At 38.6% G+C, this 23,603-nt stretch overlaps 2 protein-coding genes across 10 annotated transcripts in view; both read right to left on the bottom strand.

Annotated features, from left to right (window-relative positions):
- usta (uronyl 2-sulfotransferase a) overlaps positions 1–17,775 on the bottom strand; it is a 48,593-nt gene extending 30,818 nt beyond the window's left edge. The window contains exon 1 of the mRNA XM_015012748.2: positions 13,742–17,775. Coding sequence (XP_014868234.2) covers positions 13,742–13,979 — 238 coding nt within the window. The 5' untranslated portion in view covers positions 13,980–17,775. The remainder of the gene's footprint in view (positions 1–13,741) is intronic.
- Positions 17,776–17,858: 83 nt separating this feature from the next.
- Positions 17,859–23,603, bottom strand: part of sash1a (SAM and SH3 domain containing 1a) — a 166,695-nt gene continuing 160,950 nt past the window's right edge. For all 9 annotated transcript variants that reach the window (XM_088001771.1, XM_088001770.1, XM_088001768.1 and 6 more), the window contains 3 exons: positions 22,437–23,461; positions 20,523–20,654; positions 17,859–20,198 (listed from right to left, as the gene is read on the bottom strand). In XM_088001771.1, coding sequence (XP_087857897.1) covers positions 19,938–20,198; positions 20,523–20,654; positions 22,437–23,461 — 1,418 coding nt within the window. In that variant the 3' untranslated portion in view covers positions 17,859–19,937. The remainder of the gene's footprint in view (positions 20,199–20,522; positions 20,655–22,436; positions 23,462–23,603) is intronic.

A 23,603-nucleotide genomic window follows, 5' to 3' on the forward strand; every position in this document is an offset into this window, starting at 1 on the left:
CACAACATCCCAGTGCACTCCAAACTCAACAACACCCTCAGGCAAAAATGAGTTCATCCAAAACTAAACACAAGTCGAAAAAGATAAAATAACTAAAAACAAGCCCAGCCATTTTGAACTCCTTGACCAGGGCTAGAGAAGAGCTTAAATACTTCTATGAAAATTTCAAGACTGAGCCAAATAACTGCATTTCAGCCACTTCGGGGGGCTCTGATCTACACATTCTGGATAGAACAAGAAGATAGTTTGAATAAAACCCAAGGAAACCACGTGTGATAAACATTGAACAAAAAAAAAAGTCGCAAGCAACTGTATTATTATTATTATTATTTTTTAACTCTGACAATGCAGGATTGACTGTCATGCGTAACCAGGAGTTATGCAGCTGTTGGCTAGGTACAGGTGACCACAACCCAAACAATCCACAGGAAAGGGAGGTTGGGTCAGTGACAAACGTGCATTCAATTCACAAATGTGCCAAAAACAGCTGAGGAATCTGAGACCACATCTCAGTCTGCAACAACTAAAAAAACCTCAAGGATAAGAGAATGCTGTACGTTGCGGTATAACCGCTAGTCTAATTTGTTAATGTCATATATTGGTAAAGAGAATACGGTAACACTTTATTTGAAGGGGGTTGAATAAGACTGACATGACACTGTCATAAACATGACATAACACCTGTCATGAACATGAATAAGCCTTCATGAATATTTATGACTGTTGTCATAAAGCGTCATTCGGTAAATTATGACACTTTTAATACAAAGTTGACATTATTCAAAATGTCTTTGTTATGACAACTTGACATTAACCAAGAAATCATTACTGATATAAATTTGTTATAAAAGAATTACTGATTGCACTTTAGAAATTAGGTATCTTTATGTTATTAAAGGTAAAGTTTAAACAGTAATGATTTATCATTTATTTCATTTGCCTTCTGCGGGGCACCTGAATGAAGAAGCCATAAGAAGGTAATGAACGGTTACCTACTTTTAGAATTTGAATGTTTATAAGGCTTTAAAATGTGAATTTCCTGGGCACTGGCAGGGATAAATTAAAGGCCTTAAAGTTAACTAAAATCAAAAACTTTGTGAATCTCATAGGGTGCATTTACTCTTTACTCAGACACTGCTCTGTACAGTATAAAACAATAACACTGTGATTTGCAGGACGTTGAAACTAATGTTTCTTCTTTAGCAAGTGACCCTTTGCGATAAAAACTGGACATTTCAAAAGTATAATTCCCACAATCTGACAGAAAAAGGTCAACACAATTATGTGGTGAGGTGAAGAAATGAAAAGCTTTTTGTAATTGCTAAGAAGAAAACAGTCTAGAACCCAGCACGAATCTGCCAAAAGTTGAAATGCCAATGTGTTTACCACAAATGCACAATGGTTAGTCAGATATTTTAATGAGGTAATGGTTTCACTTTAATTTAGGTAATATATCATCATTAGACTCATATTGTGGCAGTGTTTTTCCTAATTACAACTTTGGAAGAGTTAAATGCTTCCAAACCATGTCTTCCCCCTCTAAATTTTAACTATTTTCCATACAAAATGGCACTTTGAGGATAGTCCTCTGTTCTCAAGGCTGCCAAAACTACAGCTGCCTGTGTTGCAATTTGGGTTGAGATTTAGTACACTCCGAAAAGCAAATGTGTATCTTAGCGTACTTACAAGTAGGTTCACGTAAGTCTGAGATCTTACATGAGAGTCTCAAAAGCCCACAGCCACTCACTAATTACGCACTGGTCGGTGGCGGAGTCTTGACTTTCATGTATGTCTGTATCATCCGATACATAAATACCTGTTTGACACAAAGTGTTGTCAGGCTCTGTCTTGTTCTGAAGTGCCAGATTAAACCACTGCTAGATCAAGACACGGCTCCTCCCTTGATCCATGTTAATTCTTCAAAAACAAGTGAAACACATGTACGTATCAACAGAAACGAAGTGTTGAAAAATACAGCTGTTACTAGTATGCTGGTAAAGATGAAGTTTGAGACATACTCGCCGTTTGAATAAGTGTGAATGTCTGCGAGTATTTGAAATCAAAAACTGGACCAGAATTACAAAGATAGCTCCTTTTATTTCCTGTTCTGGCAGGGGGATGAATATTTTTTTGACTAAAATGTTTCTCTGCGTGCAGCATTTGCGATCAGGTCTCTACCACCTGATTTCCAAAGTGATTGCCTCTCTTCTATTCTCCATGTTTACATATAATCCAGTCTAATATGTGAAAAAGTCTGTGTCTATGTGTGGCACTGACTGTAACGTGTGTTCTGTCAGAGCATCCACGTGGGAAAAGGAAAATCATAAACAATGTTTTTTTTTTTTACAGTAAATTGCATAATATGCTTAAATGTAAAGACTGTTAGAACTAAGCTGAAAAAATAAACACATTGGTCGATTAAATTATAAAACATGAGGAAATGGTTTGAATTAATCCAAACATGCTCTTACTCTATAGCAGCTATAGAATATGTTTGATTATTGCTTGAGTGACATTTGCTGAGTTAATCGTTTGAAGAAGGAAAAGAAAAAGTGCCTGAAACATTGACAGTACAGAATGTGAATGTTTTTCCATAAAACTGTGTTTCCTGAAGAGTTTGCTGAGTGCCATTCTGCTGCTGGTGTGTCATCATGAACCGTCAGGCTCAACACTAAATAGCTCTCTCAAAGAGTTTGGATAATTGTATGGTTATGGTTACTCAAGACGCCCCCGGATATCAGCTGCTAAGAAAACAGATCAAAGGACAAATTAAACAGAGTGACTTGCTGGAGTTACTTGTCAAGTAAATTATATAAATTTCAGCTGGCCTGGAGCTGCTTTAATGGGCTGTGCCATGTCTTGAATATATCAGGAGGGTTAGCATTTCATTAGCAAGACTTGTCTTCTGTGTATGTATTGAGGGTATATTTATTTGTTTTATTTATTTTCAATCTTAATTTGATAAATATTATTATTTTACTATTAATTTGTAGTTTTTTTTTTGTTTTTTTTTTAACCACTCCTCATTTTGTTGTATATTGTTTGCACTCCCTCTCTCATCTTCCAAGGCTTGATAAGACTTGAATTTTTTTCTGTTTCAATTTGAGGAATCAGATTTTGCTTCATCTTAGATTCTTGCTGTGTAGTTCATCTTTTATTGAGTCATCAGTCATTCGTGTTATTTTGTAAATTACCAAACCCTTTTTTTCTTCTTTTTTTTGCCAATCCTCTGTCTATGTGTAGTTTACAGGGTCCCAGAAAAAGAGCATACGTGAGAGAAAGACACACTACTAAAATGTGTCTCTGTGTGCCTGGAACCAGAAGCCACAGGATGTGGGTCGGCAGCAGACCACCTTGAAACCTGTGACATCATTCAAGTGCCCCCTGAAAATCAGTACACACAAATGCAGGAGCACAAACCAACATAACTAGACTGGGGTTTCCCCCCACCCCCCGGATTTTCATCATGTGCCAAATAAAGAGACTGTGCCATGTGTTAAACACATGGTGGATCTCTGTCCCAGTAAATAAGCTGACTTGAAAACCTGAAATATCATACATCAGCCATGCATAATTAAAAACAAATTTGCTCCATTCACTAAAGCATCAACTTAGTTTTTTTTTTTTTTTTTTTTTTAAACTGAGGTGAAATAGAGTGTTGTTGTCTGACGGCTACTCACAAATAGGCGTTTGGCACAATAAGGGACCAAAGTAGCCAGAAACTAAAGGGCTGCACTTGAAAAATGAACAACAGATGGTACTTCACACCTCCAGTAGCAGCAAAGGATCATTTACAAGCTCACTACAAACTGGTGGAAGTGACGCTTGATCAAACACAGGATGTGGAATTTATGCAAAGTCAAAGACTAGAAGCAACCTAGTCTTTGACTTCCTCCCCTCTGAGATTGAATGATTGCATATTAGGTGTGAATTGGCACTATAAAAATAAACTCAACTGAACTGAATTAAATGTAAGAACCGTCATGCATTTCTGCTTCTTTCTAAACACTAAGTTTTCCTTTTCACTAAGTTTTTCCATCAATGGAGGGCCAAAAGCACCACAACTAAACAAAAACAAAACAAAACAAAACAAAAAGATTATTATAGAGAATGGGTTAATAACCTGTATAGTGTTCCCTGCCTCTTCCCGCTAGAGGAAGGACCGAGGCCCAAACAGCCTTCCAAAGATAAACTGGATGACTGGATTATTTATTTGAATTATCTCAACAACTGGCAGCAGTAAAAGAGGCCTGGGGAGGTAAAAAAAAAACAAGGCCTGGGGAGGTAAAAAAAAAACAACAACAAAAAAACAAAACAAATAAGAAAATGTTTAGCATATCTTAAAGGAAATTTGCAATGACAGAATTTAGTAACAATGTATAAAAACTATAAACTACAGAGCTTAAAAATGAGTGCTGCCAGTAATCCACATAGGTATATCAAAGAGGTTGTTAATTAATCCAATAGCAATGAGGATATATTTCTAACATTACTACTCTTTACATACAGAAATGTAAACAGGCTCCTTTGGTTTTTCCTTCTCTGAACTCTTCTGTACTTTTTATGTCATCTCCTTCTCTAGCAATGAAATCCAAACCACAAGCTCTAAAGAGAGGCAGTGAAGAAATATACACCTATTATGGGTCATTACGATCCTAATTTTCTTCATAAAGTTGGTTTCCTTAAATTAACGTTGGAGTGCCAGACGTAGTGATCCTCCTGTTTCTGTCATCAGGGGCAGAGAGAAGGAATCTGGAAAGGGGTAAAATGCTAAAAGTGCCTGTCACTGTATTAAGACAAGGTTGTCCAGTGCATCACTCTGTGGTTGGGAGCAGCAGACTGAAAACTCTGTACTGCGTCCAGCTTCTAAACAGGCACCCTGCTGGGCCTTGAACATCCCCCGCGCTCACACACCAAAAGCAAGACAGAGGCAAACAGACACAGCATCTGAACCTCGCAGACATTGTTGATTCATGCATGGCAGTGGAGCTCTGCCGCCCGAAGGTGAGGGAAACTCTCTCACCCTTGACTGGCCTCTTGGAAACATGGGCATGGCTGAATACGTAGGCCAAAACCACACAGAGGAACTGCAGAAATAAATAGCAGGCTTTCATCCATAAACATCATCTCATGGTCAGCTCTTTGTCAGTTGAGGGCTTTCATGACAATTGATGCCTAATTGGTGTCAGACAGTGTGGTTTTAAATACCAAGCTTTTTAATACTTTAAATGTGACCCATATGCATAAAGCAAACTGAACATGAGTTCATAAAAGCAAGAACAAGAACTGTCAAAAGAGACATTAATAAAATGCATCCCACCCAAATGGAACTCACTAGTTTGGATAAACATTTTTACCACAATACAAGCATAATTTATTTATAGACGTCAACAATAAACCACACACCAGCAACTGGTCACGCATATATAAAAGCATTGGCCACAGGGTTTAGTCACTTCTATCCTCATACTGCTGGTCACAGACCATGTTCTGGTGCGCAATGTGTCAAACATGAGAATTTCCTAAAAAAAGAAAAGGTTCTAAAATCTTTCTGTTCCATTCAGATAATAATATTTGGAAGTACTGAAAAAGTCTGTTATTTTTTGTTTTTACTTGATTGTACATTCCTGTAAAAATATTTGTAGATATTTTGAGTATGAATGACGCTACATTGCTACATTTTAGCATGTACATCTTAATGGAATCAACAAGCTATCTACAGTTATAGATGTTTCTCTAAACATTGTTCATGTGCTGCTACTGAACTTCTTACTGAAGTGCACTGGGCTGCCATTTGTGACTTTTGGCCCCGCAAAGCCCAGCCTTGAAAAGAAAAGCTGCTCTGTAATTTAGCAATGTGGCTAAGCTACGCTAGCTTGTGGTCAGCGGTTTGCTTCAGCCTTTTAGAACAGCCTCACTAAAAGTGAGCAGCTAATTATAGAAAAGCAAACTTGCACACTGCATGAACAAGAACTTACAGTAAAACAAAGGCTTGGAGAAAGAAATAGAAATCCTTTTTCTCAGGATGATAATAGCTTCCAATTTTGGACTCGTCAGGAAACGTAGACCGTGGATAGAGTACACGTTCATTACAGAAGGAAGAAAACAAAAGTCCGAACTAACTAAACCATTAACTTTGTAAATATTACAAGTTTGCAAACTCACACTCAGATTATATAAGTATGGACAGAAATACATGTTTGAACAGACTGAGGTAGTCAGGGGTGATCGAGGAAACTTCAGAAAGACAGCGGTTTCGAAATCCTGTGGTTGTGTGTAATAGGACTGCATGCAGTGATTAGAGGCACAAGCGTTCCAGCTGGCAGTACCACACACTCGAAGCACCTAGTGGCACTGCTCTGCTCTGTACATTTTAGTCAAGTCCACAGCACCGTGCTTATTAAAAAACATCTGTTCACTCATATATATGTCCAAGAAAGTATCTTTACATGGAAGGGGCAGGTGCAAGGGGAAAAGAAATTAGGAAGTAGTTAGGAAATCATGAGAATATGGATGAAATATCTTACAGATGTTTTTGGAAACTTGTGGTCATGCTGCCAAAACCTTTGTCTGGTGCAGGAGATAGGTGCTGATGAACAAAGAAGGCATGCAAGGGGATATAAACAAGAGAGCATAGCAACAAAGCAGCCTGAATTTAGGCCAGTGAATCAGGCAAGATGACCATAAGCTTTTGCAGTAGTGTCTGAGGAACAACAGCAAACTTGACCTCATCACAACCAAACCATTAAAACACTTCAACTAGTCTGGACCATGTGATACAAATCATGGTGTGTTGATGGTATGTGGCTTGGAGTAAAAACCTGCTTTGTGCAGTTTAAACCAAATTCTGATTCTGCTACATGAATATTGCAGCTGAAACTGAAAGTCACTGGACATTGTTTTACAGTTATCCATTTGTGGTGAGACTCAAGTGAGATGTTCTGCTGGTGTAGCCCAGTAGTTTTGGCTAAACACAAACTTTATTGGAAATTGTGTTAGTATGATTTTTAAGACCTTGATAACTTTGGATTGTTCTGTTTTCACCAAATATACTTTACCCAAACATCTGATTAGTATACTTTCTCCAGTCTACAATGATATGGCTTAGATGCAGCTGTGTTTCATGGAAACATATATGGCTGCAATGTAAATGATGTTTATGATGATGACACTGGACAAAAGACGGTGTCTGTTGTCAAATTGGTGGCAGTATGATATTTTTGTGACTTTTTGTTTTTGTGTTTTTATAATCTAAAGCACTTTGAACTGCCTTTTTGCTGAAATGTGCTGTATGCAAAGCAATTCGACTTGACTTGAGCCTGTGCTGTAAAACTCACATGTTGAACAGCTGCATGTGACTGTGAATATTAGCAATGACTGGCATACACTGAAAGGAAAGCCTTCAAGCACCTTTGTTAAGACAGAATGCTTAGCAAAAATGGGCTTCAGAGAAGAGGGCAACAGTCTGATACTGAGGTGAAATATTTGGTAGAGAAGAGAATTGCCTCACTACAGGGAACAGCCACCGTTCAGTTAAAATGATTTTGAAAGGCTGGGAGTGTAAAATTTTGAATTTGAATGTTTTCATGTGATATGTCGCTTAGACTATTAGAGTTATCAACCCCCATTGAACTTAGTCACATTTCATCTGTGCCAAAGACGATATCAACCTCTCACTGAGAAAGCATCTAAAAAAAAAAAAAATTGGCAGTAAATGCAGTTACTCTGAATAGAATGTAGTGGTTTAAACAACATGGGCTGTGCACTGTCGCTCTATCTGCCCCGCTGTATATTTAAGGCTGCTATATACGTTTTCATTGCCGGGAGATGAGGAGCGCAGTCGTGGTAAACGCGTTCAAGAATAAAATCAAAGTTTCTTGAGCAAAGCATGTCACTGACCACCGGAAAACATGTTTCTATTCTAACATCTCCATCATAGTAACAAGCAATTTCTGTGGGTAATGTGCTGTGTTTTCCATCTTGGTCTCAGTTCATGGGTACCTATAATTATTTTAGTTGAACAAAGGGGTGAGGAACAATATTCTTCTCACTCCTTTGAGTATGCCAGCTATTTCCTTTGGTTATAGTGTTCTATAGTTATTGGGCTTCCGTAAGGTCTTGTTTGATATTGTGAAATGAATGTTATTTTATAATAAGTGAGAAGTTATCCATCTACATATTCAAAATAAGTAATACAATTAAAAAAAGTTAAGAAATTTCAGTTGTACTTATGTGACAAACCTGGGAAATATCTGATCAACCGATTCAACAGACAGAAACCATGCTGGTGATGGTGCTGCATTGCGCCAACATCCTGTTGGAAAATGCCGAATGATGTCGCACTCCCGAGACACGAAAGAACATTTCTAATTATGCTACAAGAACAAAGAGATATGAGGAAGGGCAAAGCAGATCTGTAATGAGAGGACTCAGATATAGATTACAGGTTTTAAACCGGACAGAGCTGACTGATGTAAGGCACACATTTCAAGGCAACTACGTTTCTTACAAAACCTCTGCTGTGGGGTTTGATTGTTTATAATAGCATAAAATAAATAGCCAAGACTACTTTTGTAATTACACCACCAGCAAAAACAGCAGCAAATTTCAGTGAATCAGGTTGATACAGGTAATAAAAAAAATAATTAAATATGATTAATTCAGAGGTCATTATGAAGTATTGAAACGCTCCATTGAAAGTTCCTAGTAAATAAAAAATGTCTTCCTCCTTAGCAGGGCCTTTTTTTTTCTTTTTTTTTTTTTTGCTGTAATTTTCTACCCTGCTCATTTCTCTGGTAAGTGGTAAACTTTGAAAAAGTTCCATTCGAGGCAACGTGGTGTTAAACTTGAAAGCTTAAATTTAACAACATAAACACTAAAAATACAGCACTGCAACAGATTTCCATACCCTTTCTACAAATAGCCGGTTTTCTGAAAAGTCAGTTACAAAACAACTTCTCCTTTTGACCATATGATCAGAATACATAACTCTCTGCAGATATAGTAAACATAATGCATCCAAGCACTTATACAGTCACAAACCGTTGCCTAACAATTTGCCAGGCGTTTCTCCTGGGTTACCATTACTCAGCAAGTCTTGAACAGCAGTGGCACATTTGGAGAACTTGTGGATTGCTAATTTTCTTTCCGTTTTCCCTCTTTTCATGTGGCGAAAACAAATACACTAATGAAAGATAATTGGCGTGTGTTGCTTTAGTGTTTTGCATGTCTCGCTGGAGATGCAAACGATACCCTGCCAGGCCTGTAGATGCTAATCGGTGATGCTAGCTGCTCCTGTTATACGAGTGGCAATGTGGAGCTGGTTCCAACAAATTTTACGTTGGCTTCATGTACAGTGAAAGCCTCACCTCTATTTACCAGGGCATGCTGTCTGTTTAGCAAGCGGGAAATTACAACCCATCTGATTGTTTTGGCATTAAGAGTTCAGAGTCATTTGGGGAGTCTGTAGAAGGTTAAGAAGGTAGAATGCAAAGTAGCTACAGAGGAAGTAGACTGTACAGTCTTGCTTTCACGTTCTAATGGGATCTGGCAGCCACAAATGTTACATGGATGCAAGATATTAAAGATGAGCTTATCCAAGACTGCAGCTTTTGCTTTAAGTATGAAGTGTGCGCATATGTTGTCTTGCGACACCTGCTAAAATGTTGCATGAGTAAGTAAAAAAAATGCAAAGTGGCCGTTCAATTTTCCACATGACCAACTTCACTTAAGCTCAGACTGGAGCACACCTGGCAACCAGCAAGATGCTGTGAGACTCCTGGGCTTGCATCACCCTGACTTCAATTCAATTTGACACTTAATAAACTACTTTAAGAAAGCAGTTCTGTCATTTCTCGCAAAGAGTCCAACACCAATAAATCTGCCACTTTAAAAGCAAAAAAAAAAATGATAATTTGAAAGGGAATCTTGTTTTTAATATCCTTTAAAAGGAAGTGGGTGTGTTGGACGGCTGGGTGGAAGGGTTGCTCCAAAACTCACACTAACATGGCTGGCTCGCTCAGAAACGTTCCTGAAAATGTGCAGCTCGTGTGTCACTTTCCTCACCAGTGTATGATGGCAAACAATATGAAAACATAGACGTGGGCAGGATGTAATTGAACACTTTTAGCAGTGCAAGTCACAGTGGAGCTTACTGGTGCAGTATTTGATTTAAAAAGAAAACAAAGGAAAAAAGGAAAATATTATTCAATTATTGAATAGATTAAATCGTTGATTTATTTCATCAAAGACGGCACATTAAACACAGTTACAGGTGAGAAACAGAGAAACTCCTGAAAAGCTGTGCAGAAAACAACAGTTAAGAATATTTCTATTCATCTCAAGGCAGCTCCCAGCACTAAAAAGAGATTCCCACATGACAATTCTTCCACCAGTACTGTATGTTTGACAAAGTGTACTGTAATAAAGTGCCAATGTGTAGTTTACTATAAGTGTAATTAATTAACTAATGGACAAACACTTGTTAGTGCATTTGATGCAAAAACTATAACTAAAATACATGTTATCCGCTTCAGATTCCTTAACATGTTTATAAAAAAAACAATAATAAAAAGCATTAGGTGTATGTGAGTTACTCACCAGCCAAACTAAGCTTCCTTTCACTTTGCTCAAAAATGTTGCCTTTTCCTATTCATAAACATACCTGTGTAATTGTGAACAGAATTGAAGATTGAAGATTTTACCTGTCAACTTCTGAAACTTAATAAAAAAAAATTGTATAAAGATCTAAAGGTTATTAAATTATTCTGAGGAGTAGACTGCTTTTAAAGAGACATGTAAGAATAATCACTTACATAAATATTCACATCTTCACCACTTTTAAACTGAACTAAATATGAGCGTTTTTGGTACAGTAGCCATAGCGATCCTAATGTGTGTCTATAGAGAAAGAGACTTGAGAAGGTGTTAGACATAGTTAGTGATTGGCAACACTCAGCAGCAAGAGCTAGGCAATAAATCCAGGTCTAAAGGTCTGTGAACCGCTCTAGTTCCTGCAACTACACGATGAGTGACGTCCTTGAACACCCACCTCTCCATCCGGCTGAACAAAACAGAGTCTGTTTGGTCTACTCCTCGACTGACCAAGAGAAACACACAATCACACTTTACTCACCTAAAATTGTTCTTTTTTTTTTTTAGATTCGTTTCTCACAACTAGGAATCCTCACCTTTACGTGGGAACAGCCCACAAAACAGAACAGAAAATATTCCTCGTGTAAAGTAACAAGACTACGAGAATGATTTAAAGGAAGTGCAGTACAAGCTAAAAACTATTTGCAGAAAATAATTGTCTATATTCAACCTGGTGCAATGAGGAAATTCACTAACACAGTTTGCTAATATTGTAGTTTTTATTTTTTTTTCAATGGTGATGAAAAACTGTTGATATATGGTTACTTTTTTGACCTGATCTGCATCCCCAGCTTCAGTCGGACCAGGAAGTTTTGCTCTCCACTGGACAGCAGGGGTCTTTTTTGCTCCAGGCGTGGATGTCTACATACTCCTCATATTAGGTTCCGAAGCAGGTTGATAACACAAAAAGTGTGCACTCAGCAAAAGACTAACACTCAAATCTGACATGTCAAATTTAACCATTTTTTTTTTCCAAATCTGCATGCTGTCAGTGCACTTAAATATCTACATTTTCTGATGAAGAAATACTTATGTTACAAAAAGACATTTGCAGGTCAATGTCATCTTACAAGCCTAGCTAAGACAAAACTTCATTCCAAGCAAAATACACTAATGTAGCAGCTGTTGCTTTTGTTTGTGTTTTGAGTGAAGCGGAGCTTCTGCGTTTTGGACAATACAACGCCAGCTGCTCTGTGAAGGCGTGTGTATTTGGGAAAGAACTGTGTGTGTGTCTGCAGGAAACCAATCTGACCCCAGGGATTAGTTGTAAGTGACTCTCATTCTGCTCCAGATGTTTATCACGTCACAAAGCCCTCAAAGCTCTTGGTGAGTAGTAGGTAGAGAACACAACCTCCTTTCAACACACGCCTACGTACACACAGAGGCACACAAACATTCCAGCTGCTGCCAAAGGTGTAGCCTAGTGAGGAATTTGCTGATAGTAAATTTCCTGGGCAAATGATTCTGCTCAGGGCAACAATATAAGGTCAAAAGATCCAATATGTTCACACAAAAAGTAAACAAACTTGTTTTAGTACTCTAGAAAGGCAAAGGGACACCACCAAAAAGGGGAGGTCGCATGGAGGCTACTTATAATCTAAGGGTGGTTTACTAAAACTGAAAGATAACATTTCACAAATTTTCCTAGATGAACATTAAACCACAAGCTAAAGTTAGAGTTAAAATCATTTCACAATGCACAGGATTCACAGGAAATCAGTTACATAATGCCAGATGTATTGTTTTTTTATATAACTAATTTCTCATCACCACGGTTAGCATTTTCCAGAAAAATCTGATGTACTGGAAGTATTTAATGTTATTTATTTACTATAAATGTTTAGATTGTTTTTGATTGGGAAACCATAAAAAATACATAACATCTGATGATTCAATAATGATGCAAAACAAAAAGGTTTTTACATCCACGCAGTAAAACTTTGTAAATGTCCAACCGTTATTTCTTGTGCCAGGCGGAATCCATCTCTTTTGTTCAGAAAATATTTTGAATGCACAGACAGAATCGCCTGCTACATCAATCAAAATAAGCAGAAACAATAGAGAGCTCAGATTGATTTTCATTTTCATTTTTACACACATCCTGTAAAAATTAAAATAAAAACAAATTTTACTTACTGTTTAATGGTTTTAATGATGTAGTGAACTCAGATTTAATTATTTTATATATGTAAAGTACTGCAGATTACCAAAAAAAAGAGAATATTTTATTCATAATAATATATGAGAAGCATGTACAAAATAATAATAAAATAAATGATTCACCTAATTATTTGTGAATATTTAGTGAATTGTCACTCACTTAGGCTTTGACTGGGCCACTCATAAGAATAACCTAAACCATTCCACTGTGGCTGTGTCTTCAGAGTAAGTAGGTGATTTAAGTGCAAGAAATATTTTTTTCTTTCTCTAGAGCTGCAGATGTATGGGAGAGTGAGGAAGGGGGCGGTCGCCCCTGGCCTATGATGAGTTGCGCCACTGTTAATAGATCGCAGCTTTAAAAAAAGGGTCTTTCAGGCCAAGTACAAATAATTCGACCATTTAAGATAAATCTTAAGATATATTTTAATCTACTTCTAAAGTATAAATCATAAGACCTACAAGCAACTATTTATCTGAATTGTCTGTCTCATGTCAGAAGCAGTTGCAAGAGTTGCCCCTCGTTCCAGCGGTTCCAGCCGTGCGTAATAAGCGCTGCGTGTCCGGAGCGCGGCGAATCTTCAGCAGGACATGTCACTTATCACGCACATTAAATAGCAATCAGAACACATCTGAGCCCCCAGTCGTGCTCAGACACGTCAAACTAAAAATATCTCAGCACTGTTAAAGCGCAGCAAAAAGTGGAATTATGTAAAAGTTGCGTGAAATGATAGTTTCCCAGCGGTGCGCCTGACGTCGCTTTTAGTTGGCTTCATGTGTGATACTGTACGTAATTACTTTTAAACATCCCGTTAAGACTTTTCAAGTTTAAGTGGAACTGCAAGTGATCAAAATGCGCTTGATGGCGAACTTCAGCACCAAAGCCTGGAGATGGGAGGGAAAAAAAAAAAAAAAAAAAAAAAGTTCTTACCGAGATACTGCCTGATGTCCAGCAGGATTCTTGGAGCCCCGCCGTTCAGCTGGTAACAAAGCGAGCCGAAGCAGAAGAGGAAGAGCGCAGCCATGCAGAAACCATAACCTCGCAAGGAGAAGCGCCACGGTAGAGCGCAGAGCAAGCCGTGCTTTCGGTGGTGTCGCTCTCTGATGTGGTTGGGAGTCTGGTGGTTGTTGCTGTTGTGAAGGGGACTGCTGCCGAAATTCTTCATCATCTCCTCCTCACAAAGCAACGTGGAAAGTCACCCATCCGCCTCTTGGGAGTGAAAGTTGCCGCTTTAGGATCATTTGATGGATGGGGTGAAACAGGTCAATTTTGGAGACTTAAAGAAAGTCTGGATCTCCTCCGCTGCTGCTGCTCCTCCTGCTGCTGCTGCTGCCACGGGGTTCTTGTTGTTTTTTATGGGAGTCAGCGCTTTGCTCCAACTCTGTCCTTGCTTCTTTGCCTCTCGTTGGATGAGTGTTCCTTCCTTCCGTCCTTCCAGCAGAGTTAAGGGTTCATCCTTCTCCTCTGAGGCTCTCGGTGTCAGATTACTGAACGTGGAAAGCAGGAAAACGTCCACCTCATATTTTGTGTGGATTGGGGAGTGTAAAACAGCGCCTACCAGTGTCTGTTGAGGGATTTGTTATGAAGAGTTGGTGGGGTTTGAACTTTGACTGTAGAAGCCGTTTTATATTTTTAATTTAATTTTATTTTATGTTTGCGTTTCAGGCTGTAGATCAAGGCAAGGTATCACATAATTGTGAAGTTGATGGAAAAATCATTTAAGGTTTTCAGGCGTTAAGAAATAAAAAGTCTGAAAAGTTCAATGGATTTTCATTTCTAGACCCCTGGATCAGTATTTTGTAGAATTATCCTTTGTGATGTGACTATTTACACATAGAGAACATGGAAATTGTCCACATCCTTTTTTTTTTTTTTTTTTTTTTTTTTTTTTGCAAAATTGCTCAAGCTCAGGCAGAATATCTCAAATCTCACCATTGTCACTCACTTAGGCTTTGACTGGGCCACTCATAAGAATAACCTAAACAATTCCACTGTGGCTGTGTCTTCAGAGTAAGCAGGTGATTTAAGTGCAATGCACTGTATTTATTTAGCTGTGTCGGAGTAATGGGGGCTGTACACATATACACGCTACACATTTCAGATTTTTATTTTTAAAATGTTGTAAAACTATTTTCCTTCAGTCAAAGATGTGCATTACTATGAAAGGAAAAATTCAATGTGTTATAATTTATGATTGTAGCATAGACTTAAAATCCTAATGAATCTTTTCTAGAATTCCAACAAGATCAAGTCTGACAAATATAGGGGGACTATGAGACCGTTAATGATTTAAAAGTTATTTAAGATGCATTAAAAAGAAATCTAAAACAGACTTGGAAACTAATGTGGTGTGAGCTCCCTTTCTAGATTTTGTCAGTATTTCTGCAGCAGAATTCTGGATCATCAGTAGACAAACTACACTGCAGTAATGTATTGTGCATGTAAAAGAAAACCATCTGATTTGATTTGAACCAAGAGAAACAGTCAAACCTAGTTGAAACTGTCATTTCACATGTAATTAAATCAAAGTGGCATGACATAATATTGCTGCAGACAGCAGACAAAAGAATGTTGAAGTGTATGTGTGTGTGGTCTTGTGTTTGATACACTGCGAGGACCTTTTTCCTAACGCATGTTGCATTATTGTGGGGACCCAATTCCCCGGCAAGCAGAAGAGCTGTTTTGGGGTTAGGTTCAGGGTTTGGGCCAGGGAATAGAAATGAATGGAAAATGAAAATGAATGCGTTTTAAACTTTCTCCTACCCCCTCAGGCCAGTTGTTACAACCTTTGTTTGAACTATAAATTTTTCCACAGCAGTACCAGAACCCACCATTAGACCACACCTTCATTTAGGAGATTCTTCATAACTACTTTGTAAACAGCCCTCCAGGGTGACAGCTGTCAAGGAAGCAAAGTAATAATTAATAAAAAAAAAAAACAATTTGGCTTTAAAGAGCAAAATTAATGAAGTATAGAATAGTAATTTTGAGGAGTTGATGGATTTTCCCCAGTTAAGAAGGGTTTGTGGAACAGGCAGCAATTTGCTAGCTCTGCAGCTAAAGTTGTATTTCCAAAGTTTAAGACCAAAGCAAGGCAGCCAGACTGGCACAGATGTTTATTGTGTCGTCTGATGGTGTAGATTTCACTTGGACCACTACTCCAAATCACATTTTTTTCTGTGACTCCCAATGTTTATTAACTTTGCAGGCATCTACGGGGAACTTTTACACCCTATATCACACCTTCCAAAGGTGGGTGGTGCAGCTTTATTCCGTACAGTGTCAGTCAGAACTCTACACGATGCTCCAATTTAAACTGCATATTTAAATTGAAAATTTAACGACGCATTTTAGCTTTTGTTTTGTTCTTGAACAGTCCTGAACAATTTTATTTAATCTCAGTAGGATGGCTCAATTCAGGTGATTGAAACTTGGCTATGGATGTGCGTAGCAACAGGATTGTGATCCAAAACACATCAAAACTGGTTTTACAGTTGCTAAAGGGAGGCTCTCATTAAGTTTCTGGAATGGTGCTGACATCAATCCTAGTGAAAATATATGGATATGCTTAAAAGCGAGACACATAAAAAAATAAATAAATAAACGGCATATTTAATGAACACCAAATCCACCAAAAAAAAGGAAAGGAAAGGAAAGACATGTTCTGATGTTCAAAACATGTGCAACATTCATGCTGCCCGCGTAGTTTGAGGAAGCTTCTAACAAAGCTAAAATAAGTAAAGTCTGAAATATTTGTGTGTATAAGATGGTACGCGATCAGTTGAAGTTTCGTTGAATTTGCTCTACACACGCAGTTTAAGTTGTAGGACCTTATTAAGCAAATAAATATAAAAATGATAAGACGCTTATTGAAAAGAACTTGTAATCCTCATTAGCAATGCACATGTGAAAAAAAAAATGTCTTACCACATTTGGATTAAACGTAGTGGATTACATAGTTGCTTTAGAAGTAAGCAGCTATGTAATCCAGTTTTCTTCTAGCAATAATTAGTGTGAAAAAGTGAATTGAGAAAAATACTTGGGCCTGGCCGTGATAGAAAGCTGATTTTTTTTTTCTCCTTAACCCTGAAAACACTTTACAGACACTTCAGATACACTTTGTCAAAAATCACATGGAAGAAGTTATATGACAACAGTGTCCTTACAAAAGGAACAGGTTACATACCTGCAATGCACTGTATTTATTTAGCTGTATCGGAGTAACACAAAATCTAGGCAGATTAGTGCATGCTGGAATGTCATTATGTTTGTAATTCTTATCAAATGAAGTCAGAGGATTCCCAGGCATCAAGTCAGATAAATGTAAAGCGAGTAAAATTGTCTGTGACAAAATATTACCCTGTGGGGCTCCAGGTCTGGTCTGTGCTTATCTAAGAGTCAAGATGAATAAGAGGAAAAAGTGCTTTAGTGCTTTTGACTACAGAAGTATGACTAAAAGAGCCAAACCAAGGCAACCTGCAGAGTTAATGTTGGTTCCAAAATGATTATTCTTTAAAAAAAAATAATAATAATCCAACAGAACAATGGTGCTAAAAAGCAAACATGGGCACAGATAATTTGTTATTTTTAGTTTCAATAAAGTGCTGCTACTAAAAGCCAATATAAGATAATAATACAGTACGTCTAGCAGACGGGTTTTAAATAAAAGAAGCTATTATATTACTTCTGTTGCAAATCCACATGCTTTTAATTTTAGCCTATTATTTAGAAATGTCTTTGTGCAAAATTGCAGTGTCCCAGTTTATTATATTGACTAAAAAAATATTAAAAAATGAGTCATGAACACATCCTTCCTTTACTGCCTGTTTTTCAGTTGCACTTCCAGCTTAGGTGGTGCCTTTGTGTTCCCTTTAAATGCCCAAGACTAGGAGGAGCCCATACCTTATTGAATGGACGTGGAAATGCACCACAGTAAGAATAATGGTTAAACTCATTGGACAGTTATGGCCTCCAGGACAATTCTGAGACTCTCCACTGGAGAGCATTATCACCCATATCAAGGGGAGAAACTGCTAGATGATCAATCTATAGCAAGAAACAATTTATTATTTATATTTCGGAAAGACAAATAGTTATGGACATTACTTTTTGTTGTTTCAATACACAAGCAAAATCTGTATGGACAATCATTAAGTAGACGAAAACCAAATTAAATCATTTGTACACGTATTTTACAATACATACTGTAGTTCCTTACTGAGCAATGTGCAGGAAGGTATTGCTATTTATATGATACAGCTAATTACAGTTGATATGAATAAAAAAAAAGAAATAAGTTATTAATACAACATCAGTTACACATAGAGAATGTGCAACTTCGGCAAAGCATTTCATGTATGCAATCAAGAATTTAGTTTTTGTAAGACTGAAAAGCTGAAAATGAGTAACTGGAGGTTAACACGTGGTTGGTAAATTGGCATTGGGAACTTAATACAAAAAAATAAAAATAAAAATACCAGCATAACTCATTAAAACCCTTTACAATACCTGACATACATGTCCATTTAGGGACCTGTGAAAATATGTAGCCAATCTTACCTATAAAACCGCTAGTTTAACCACCTAAAGTGCATTTACAGTGTCAGTATTTTTCATTCTTTTACAGAACGCTTCCTGGGTCTTACTCGTTTAAACTGTGACTCCATCCTCATTTTCCCAGAGCACCACTTTGATTGATGAGAGAAGAAGGCATCAAATAACCACATCGAGGGCCAGTTGCAGAAACAAGCTCAGCAACAGCAGCTGGTCAGAGTTCATCAACGAAACAAACGGATGGGATAAGTCTTCAGTCCAGTACTGGCAACGAGAGATATGATTTTAAACAAGTGAGAAACGCACAAGGGGAAATATTTGTTTTGCTCAGTTTCATGCAGAGTGCACAACCCAATGTTCTTAGCCATTTTCTTCTCAACAACGTTCCAACAGTCTGACTCCCCTCAGAAGGTCCCTGAATTTTGAGACAGTTTGCTTGACAGTTTATTCCCGTCTTTGCGTGGCAAAGGTCCGATCCTGCGCCGGCACTGATTAAACGTTTGACGATACTCCTCAAGAAGCTTTAATTCCTGAATGTGCTCACCAATGTGTAGACGGACCGGTGGGATTCCACATGTGATGGCTAAGATCTCAGCTGAATCTTTGTTTTTCTTTAGCAAGACGTAGTTTCTATGTATTCCAACATGGTCCAGGGAGATTCAACATGGGGGGGGGGGGGGCTTGTCATCTTGTTCTTTGGTCCATGTGCACCACCAAAGGAATTGTGTATATATATATATTTAAAAAAAAAAAAGTTTTCTTGACAGACACAATCAGATGAAGAAAAAGCCCTGCACGTTTTTGCACAGCTTCTTGTAGCTATTCATTCATATTGGTAAGGCAATTTCAAGTGTCCCTTTCCACATCGAGGAATGTACTTTCAGTAAAAGCTGATTGTGATTACTGCAGCAAACAAAGCTTTCTGTAAGACTCGCCACACACCATGGTATGCCTTGAAAAAAGACGCATCATAAAAGTTGAAATATAAAGACATCATTTGTTTTAATTTTTTTTTTTTTTTTTTTTTAAATGACTACAAGCAGGCCTGAAAGAGGGCTTCTACCTTCCAAAAGCAAACGCAAAATAAAACGTATAAATCCTTTTGGAATTCAGTTGTACTTTGTGCTATAATACAGAAACATGGTACAAAATAAGCCACCTGTAATCCACTGTTTGGCGTGGGCTCATTCATTCAGACTTTGACCTGCCTTGCCGTAAAAAATGAAAAAAATGTTTCAGCTATGGAATATGTAGGAAGTAAACCATTTATATAGTTCAGCAAAAAAAAAAAAAGAAAAATAATTTTAATCTTACAAAGAGTGTGCTATCGTTCTCAAAGGCAGATCAAAATCTTTAATTGAAGACTTTAGGGATGTCCTTAGAATGGAAGAAAACCAACAGAGCAGTCAGTCTTGATTTATTTTTCTAAAGGCATCTTATATCTTCTCTTGGCTCTTAACGCCGTAAACATTAAAGAAGGAATAGCTCTTTTTGAATGTACTATAGTGCTGTGCTCACTTTGTTGTGTGGCCACCTCCAGGTTATGTTTTGAAACAGCGACTGGGGCTTGAGATTAGGACTGCGCTCCTCTGTGCGCATTGACCAGTCGGGCCTCGCTGATAAGACGGCGGGTGTGCCTCTCGTCCCGCACCCCGGCGTCCCTCAGGCTGCTCTCCGTTAGCGAGGCCACGCGACTCAGCGTGTCAACACCCGCCGCCGCCAGAGATGGGCCGTACATGGGGAGACCAATGTAAACGAGCCAATCAAATACTGTGCTGATGTTGCCCAAGTTAACGGGTTTCCGGGACATCTCTGTCAAACCTCCGGAGGGGATCTGAAATATGGAGGAACGAAATAGTTTTACAGGACTTCTCAAATTACTGTGCACTCTGAATATACAGTATTTCCCCACTGAGGGACAGTAATGTCCTTCATTGGGGGGACTTTATTGTGGGAGTGTTTACAGTCCCCAATCATTTTATTTATGGTGAAATAATGGTAAATAAGACCCTTTAAAAAAAAAAAAACAGTTTTGACAATCTTCATTGCCACTAGCTAAAAATAAATTCAAAACTGTCTCGAACATCTCCAAGACAACATTTCTCTATTAAAATTATTTTACAGTAATAATTTTCAGGCAAATAACACGTTGCCTTACAGCCATGCGGTGCTGTTTTCGTAGCTCTTTCACTCTGAGTTGGTCCATGCTGGAGGCCACGTCGTTGACTGGCTGCTCCAAGTCCTCAGAGTAACGCTGGATCAGTGCCTGTGGAATGCCACATCGGCCGTGCTGCATGAAGAATGTCAAGAGGGACATGGTAAGAACATGTTAAGAAAATGGAAACATTTTAACCCAAAAGAATCTGGGTTTCTTTTTTGTTTTGTTTTCAAACAGATATATGCATAAGGAAGGTAACCGACGGCTGTATCCCATCTTTATCCCATTTCCTACTTTCATCAACAAAGAATCCATCAAAAGCTACGAGGCATCAATATCTGATTGGAGATTTTATTGCAGCCACTGAAAGTGGTTCCGACTCAATCCTGAAAATGTATGAAATGTAGGACATTTTTAGATATAGTAGAAAAGTGCGGAAAATGGATAATTAAATATGGAAAGTGCAAATATATAAAGTTTATTTCATGCATATATATATCTGACCTCATTCCCTTTGCCCTGATTCAGGTACATTAATCTTTAGTAGGAGCTTAGCAAAGTTTGGTGCCTCTCAACTCTGCGTCCTTTCACTGCTGATGAACAGCAATCCCGCAGAGCTGTTTTGAGCTCTTCGACACTATTTCAGACCTCACCCCTGGATGCCCCAGTCTGTTTGAATTTGTGTTTGTTTTCCTGTCAGAGGGGCTGAGCCTGGAGTCTGGCTAGTGCCAAAAGTTTTTACGATCCCGTCTGCCTTCGGTGAGATCCAGCCCATAAACTTAGCAGTTTCAACCGCATCACAGAGAGGGCAAAGCCGCAATCTTTCGTTCTCAACTCCAGGCAGCGTATTTATCATCACACACATACAACCTCTTAGCAAATAAATACCTCGACATCATAAAGCATCCACACAAACAAGACACACACAGGCTTTAGGTTGTGCTCTGCTCCTGTTGTCCTGGGTTTTTATTGGTATAAAACAGAACAATTTGGAACGGAGCTGCAGTCAAATTATGACTGAGAGAAGTTAAGCATGTTACAGCCCTGAGGGTGCTAAAAGGAGTTTGACGCCAGACAAGTATAGCCTAGAAGTGTGGAAAATATGACTGGAAATGTTTTAGTGAGTTTACCCAAAGAGAACTGACCCAGCGTTTTATGAGGTTCTGAGCAGAATTTGCTTTGCATTCAGTTGTGTTAACTGTATACATTTTCTTTGTAATGTGACAGTTTCTATATTTGTCTTTTTTTTTTAAACTATCAAATAGATTAACATTTCATAATAACAACTATTGTAAATTGTATTTAATTAACAATTCAGCAAACACAGAATAACATTTTTGCTTCTCTACAAACATAAACGGTTCATTTTTGGTGTCAGTGTTTTCCAGTTCCCAGTCAGAAAAACAAAATGAACAGGTGCTTCAGTGGAAGCTTTCCAAGCAAGCCCACACAAAAATCAGTGATAGATATAAGTACAAACTATTTATTTGCACTGCACTACAGATAATTTATTCATGAACATGATGCAGATAATATTTTAAAGCTACCAGAAGTTAACAATGCCACCATTCATAAATCCCACTTGTTTTCTGATTTGCAACCATAAATCACTAGATTTGGTGCGACATTATTTTAAGAATAAATATCTGACTTCTGAGAGAATATAATTGCAGCATAATTGCTTTTCTATCTATATTCTTAATAAGAAGCAAAGCACTCTATAGTGCCCCCTGCTGGCTTGGAGGAAGGTTTGAATGTGTTTTGTTGTCAGCTCAGACCCAAAAATTTTTATCTAAAATTTTTTGCAGCTAAAAAGAAATAGCTATGGAAGAAATCAAAAGTTCTGTGTGTTCTGCATGCAGTTTTTCTTAGGTTGATTTTCTAAACTTGTTTTTGTAGTGCTGCTTTTCTAACCTTGTCAGAGTAAGGCTCCTCTGTCAGATCAATGCTCTCAGCCTGCAGTCGTTGCTCCAGAAGGGTGTGCAGATCAGGACTCGTTTTAGTGTGAGAGAGCTTCCTGGTCACGGCCATTTTACCACCAAGATCCGACAGCCAGGGCGGTTGCACAGCTGGTGGGGAGCTTGAGTCTTCGCCTATAGATGACGCCGATGAAGTGGCACAAGGGCTGGGAGGAGGACTGAAGGTCTTAGCAGGGAGAGCAGGGGCGCTGAGGACAGGACTTGGGCTGCTGCTGCGGACTAAGGGGCTACTCGGCTGGGAACGATTGGCGGAGTGTGTAGGTGAGGCGGTGGGGGACGGCGAGGAGGGCAGGGAGAGCGACGGGTGACGGACTCCATTGACTAGTCTTTCTCTGGATTTTTTGGCAGGAACAGGAGGTGGAATGGGAGGCTTTTTGGGATGTGTCAGGATGATCCTTTCCCCACTAGCACTAGAATCAGGAGGACTTGGAGTGGGACTAGAAAGAGGCTCTGGAAGTTTGGGAGGCTGGACTGTTGGGCACTGGTAGCGGAGAGGAAGCTGGGAGGGGATGGGTGGCCTAACAGACCTTCGTTTAGGACTTACAGCCGGTGGCCCTTTTTGGGTTGGAGAGCGCTCCTCCCTGTAGACCTTGACTGGACTGTTGGCTACCTCCTTTGCTGTTTTAACCACAACATTCAGATCATCCTTCTGCTCGAGGTTGTGTAGATCTCCCAAAGAGTGAGAACGTTTGCAGAGTCCAGACGGCTGTGGGAGACCATCAAGGTCCTCACAGCTGCGGCTGGCCGGGATGGGGGAGTGCTTCTGTGTTTTGCGGAGTCCCAGTAAGTTGAAGCCTTTCAGGGAAGGCTTGATGAAGAAACTTTTAGGGAACTTTGATCGCTGGTTTTTGCCATTCTGTTGCAGAGCCTCAGTAGAAAGAGTCATAGGTAGTGTAGGGTAGTCTGGAGACTGCATACCCGCTGAAGAGCGACTGGAACGGGATGCTTTTCTGTTTTTCCCTGCAAAATAAAAGTCCATGCTTAAAACTGAGGGTCATACAAACATTTTTGTTTTTAAAAAATAAATTGCTAGGTAAACAACATATTTGTAATAAAGCATCAAGTCGATTAATGCTGATTTTTCTTTTGAAATTGCTGTCCT

Source organism: Poecilia mexicana, unplaced genomic scaffold (genome assembly GCF_051168715.1).
Source record: "Poecilia mexicana isolate PSO_F unplaced genomic scaffold, ASM5116871v1 scaffold_21, whole genome shotgun sequence".
Classification (NCBI taxonomy): domain Eukaryota; kingdom Metazoa; phylum Chordata; class Actinopteri; order Cyprinodontiformes; family Poeciliidae; genus Poecilia; species Poecilia mexicana.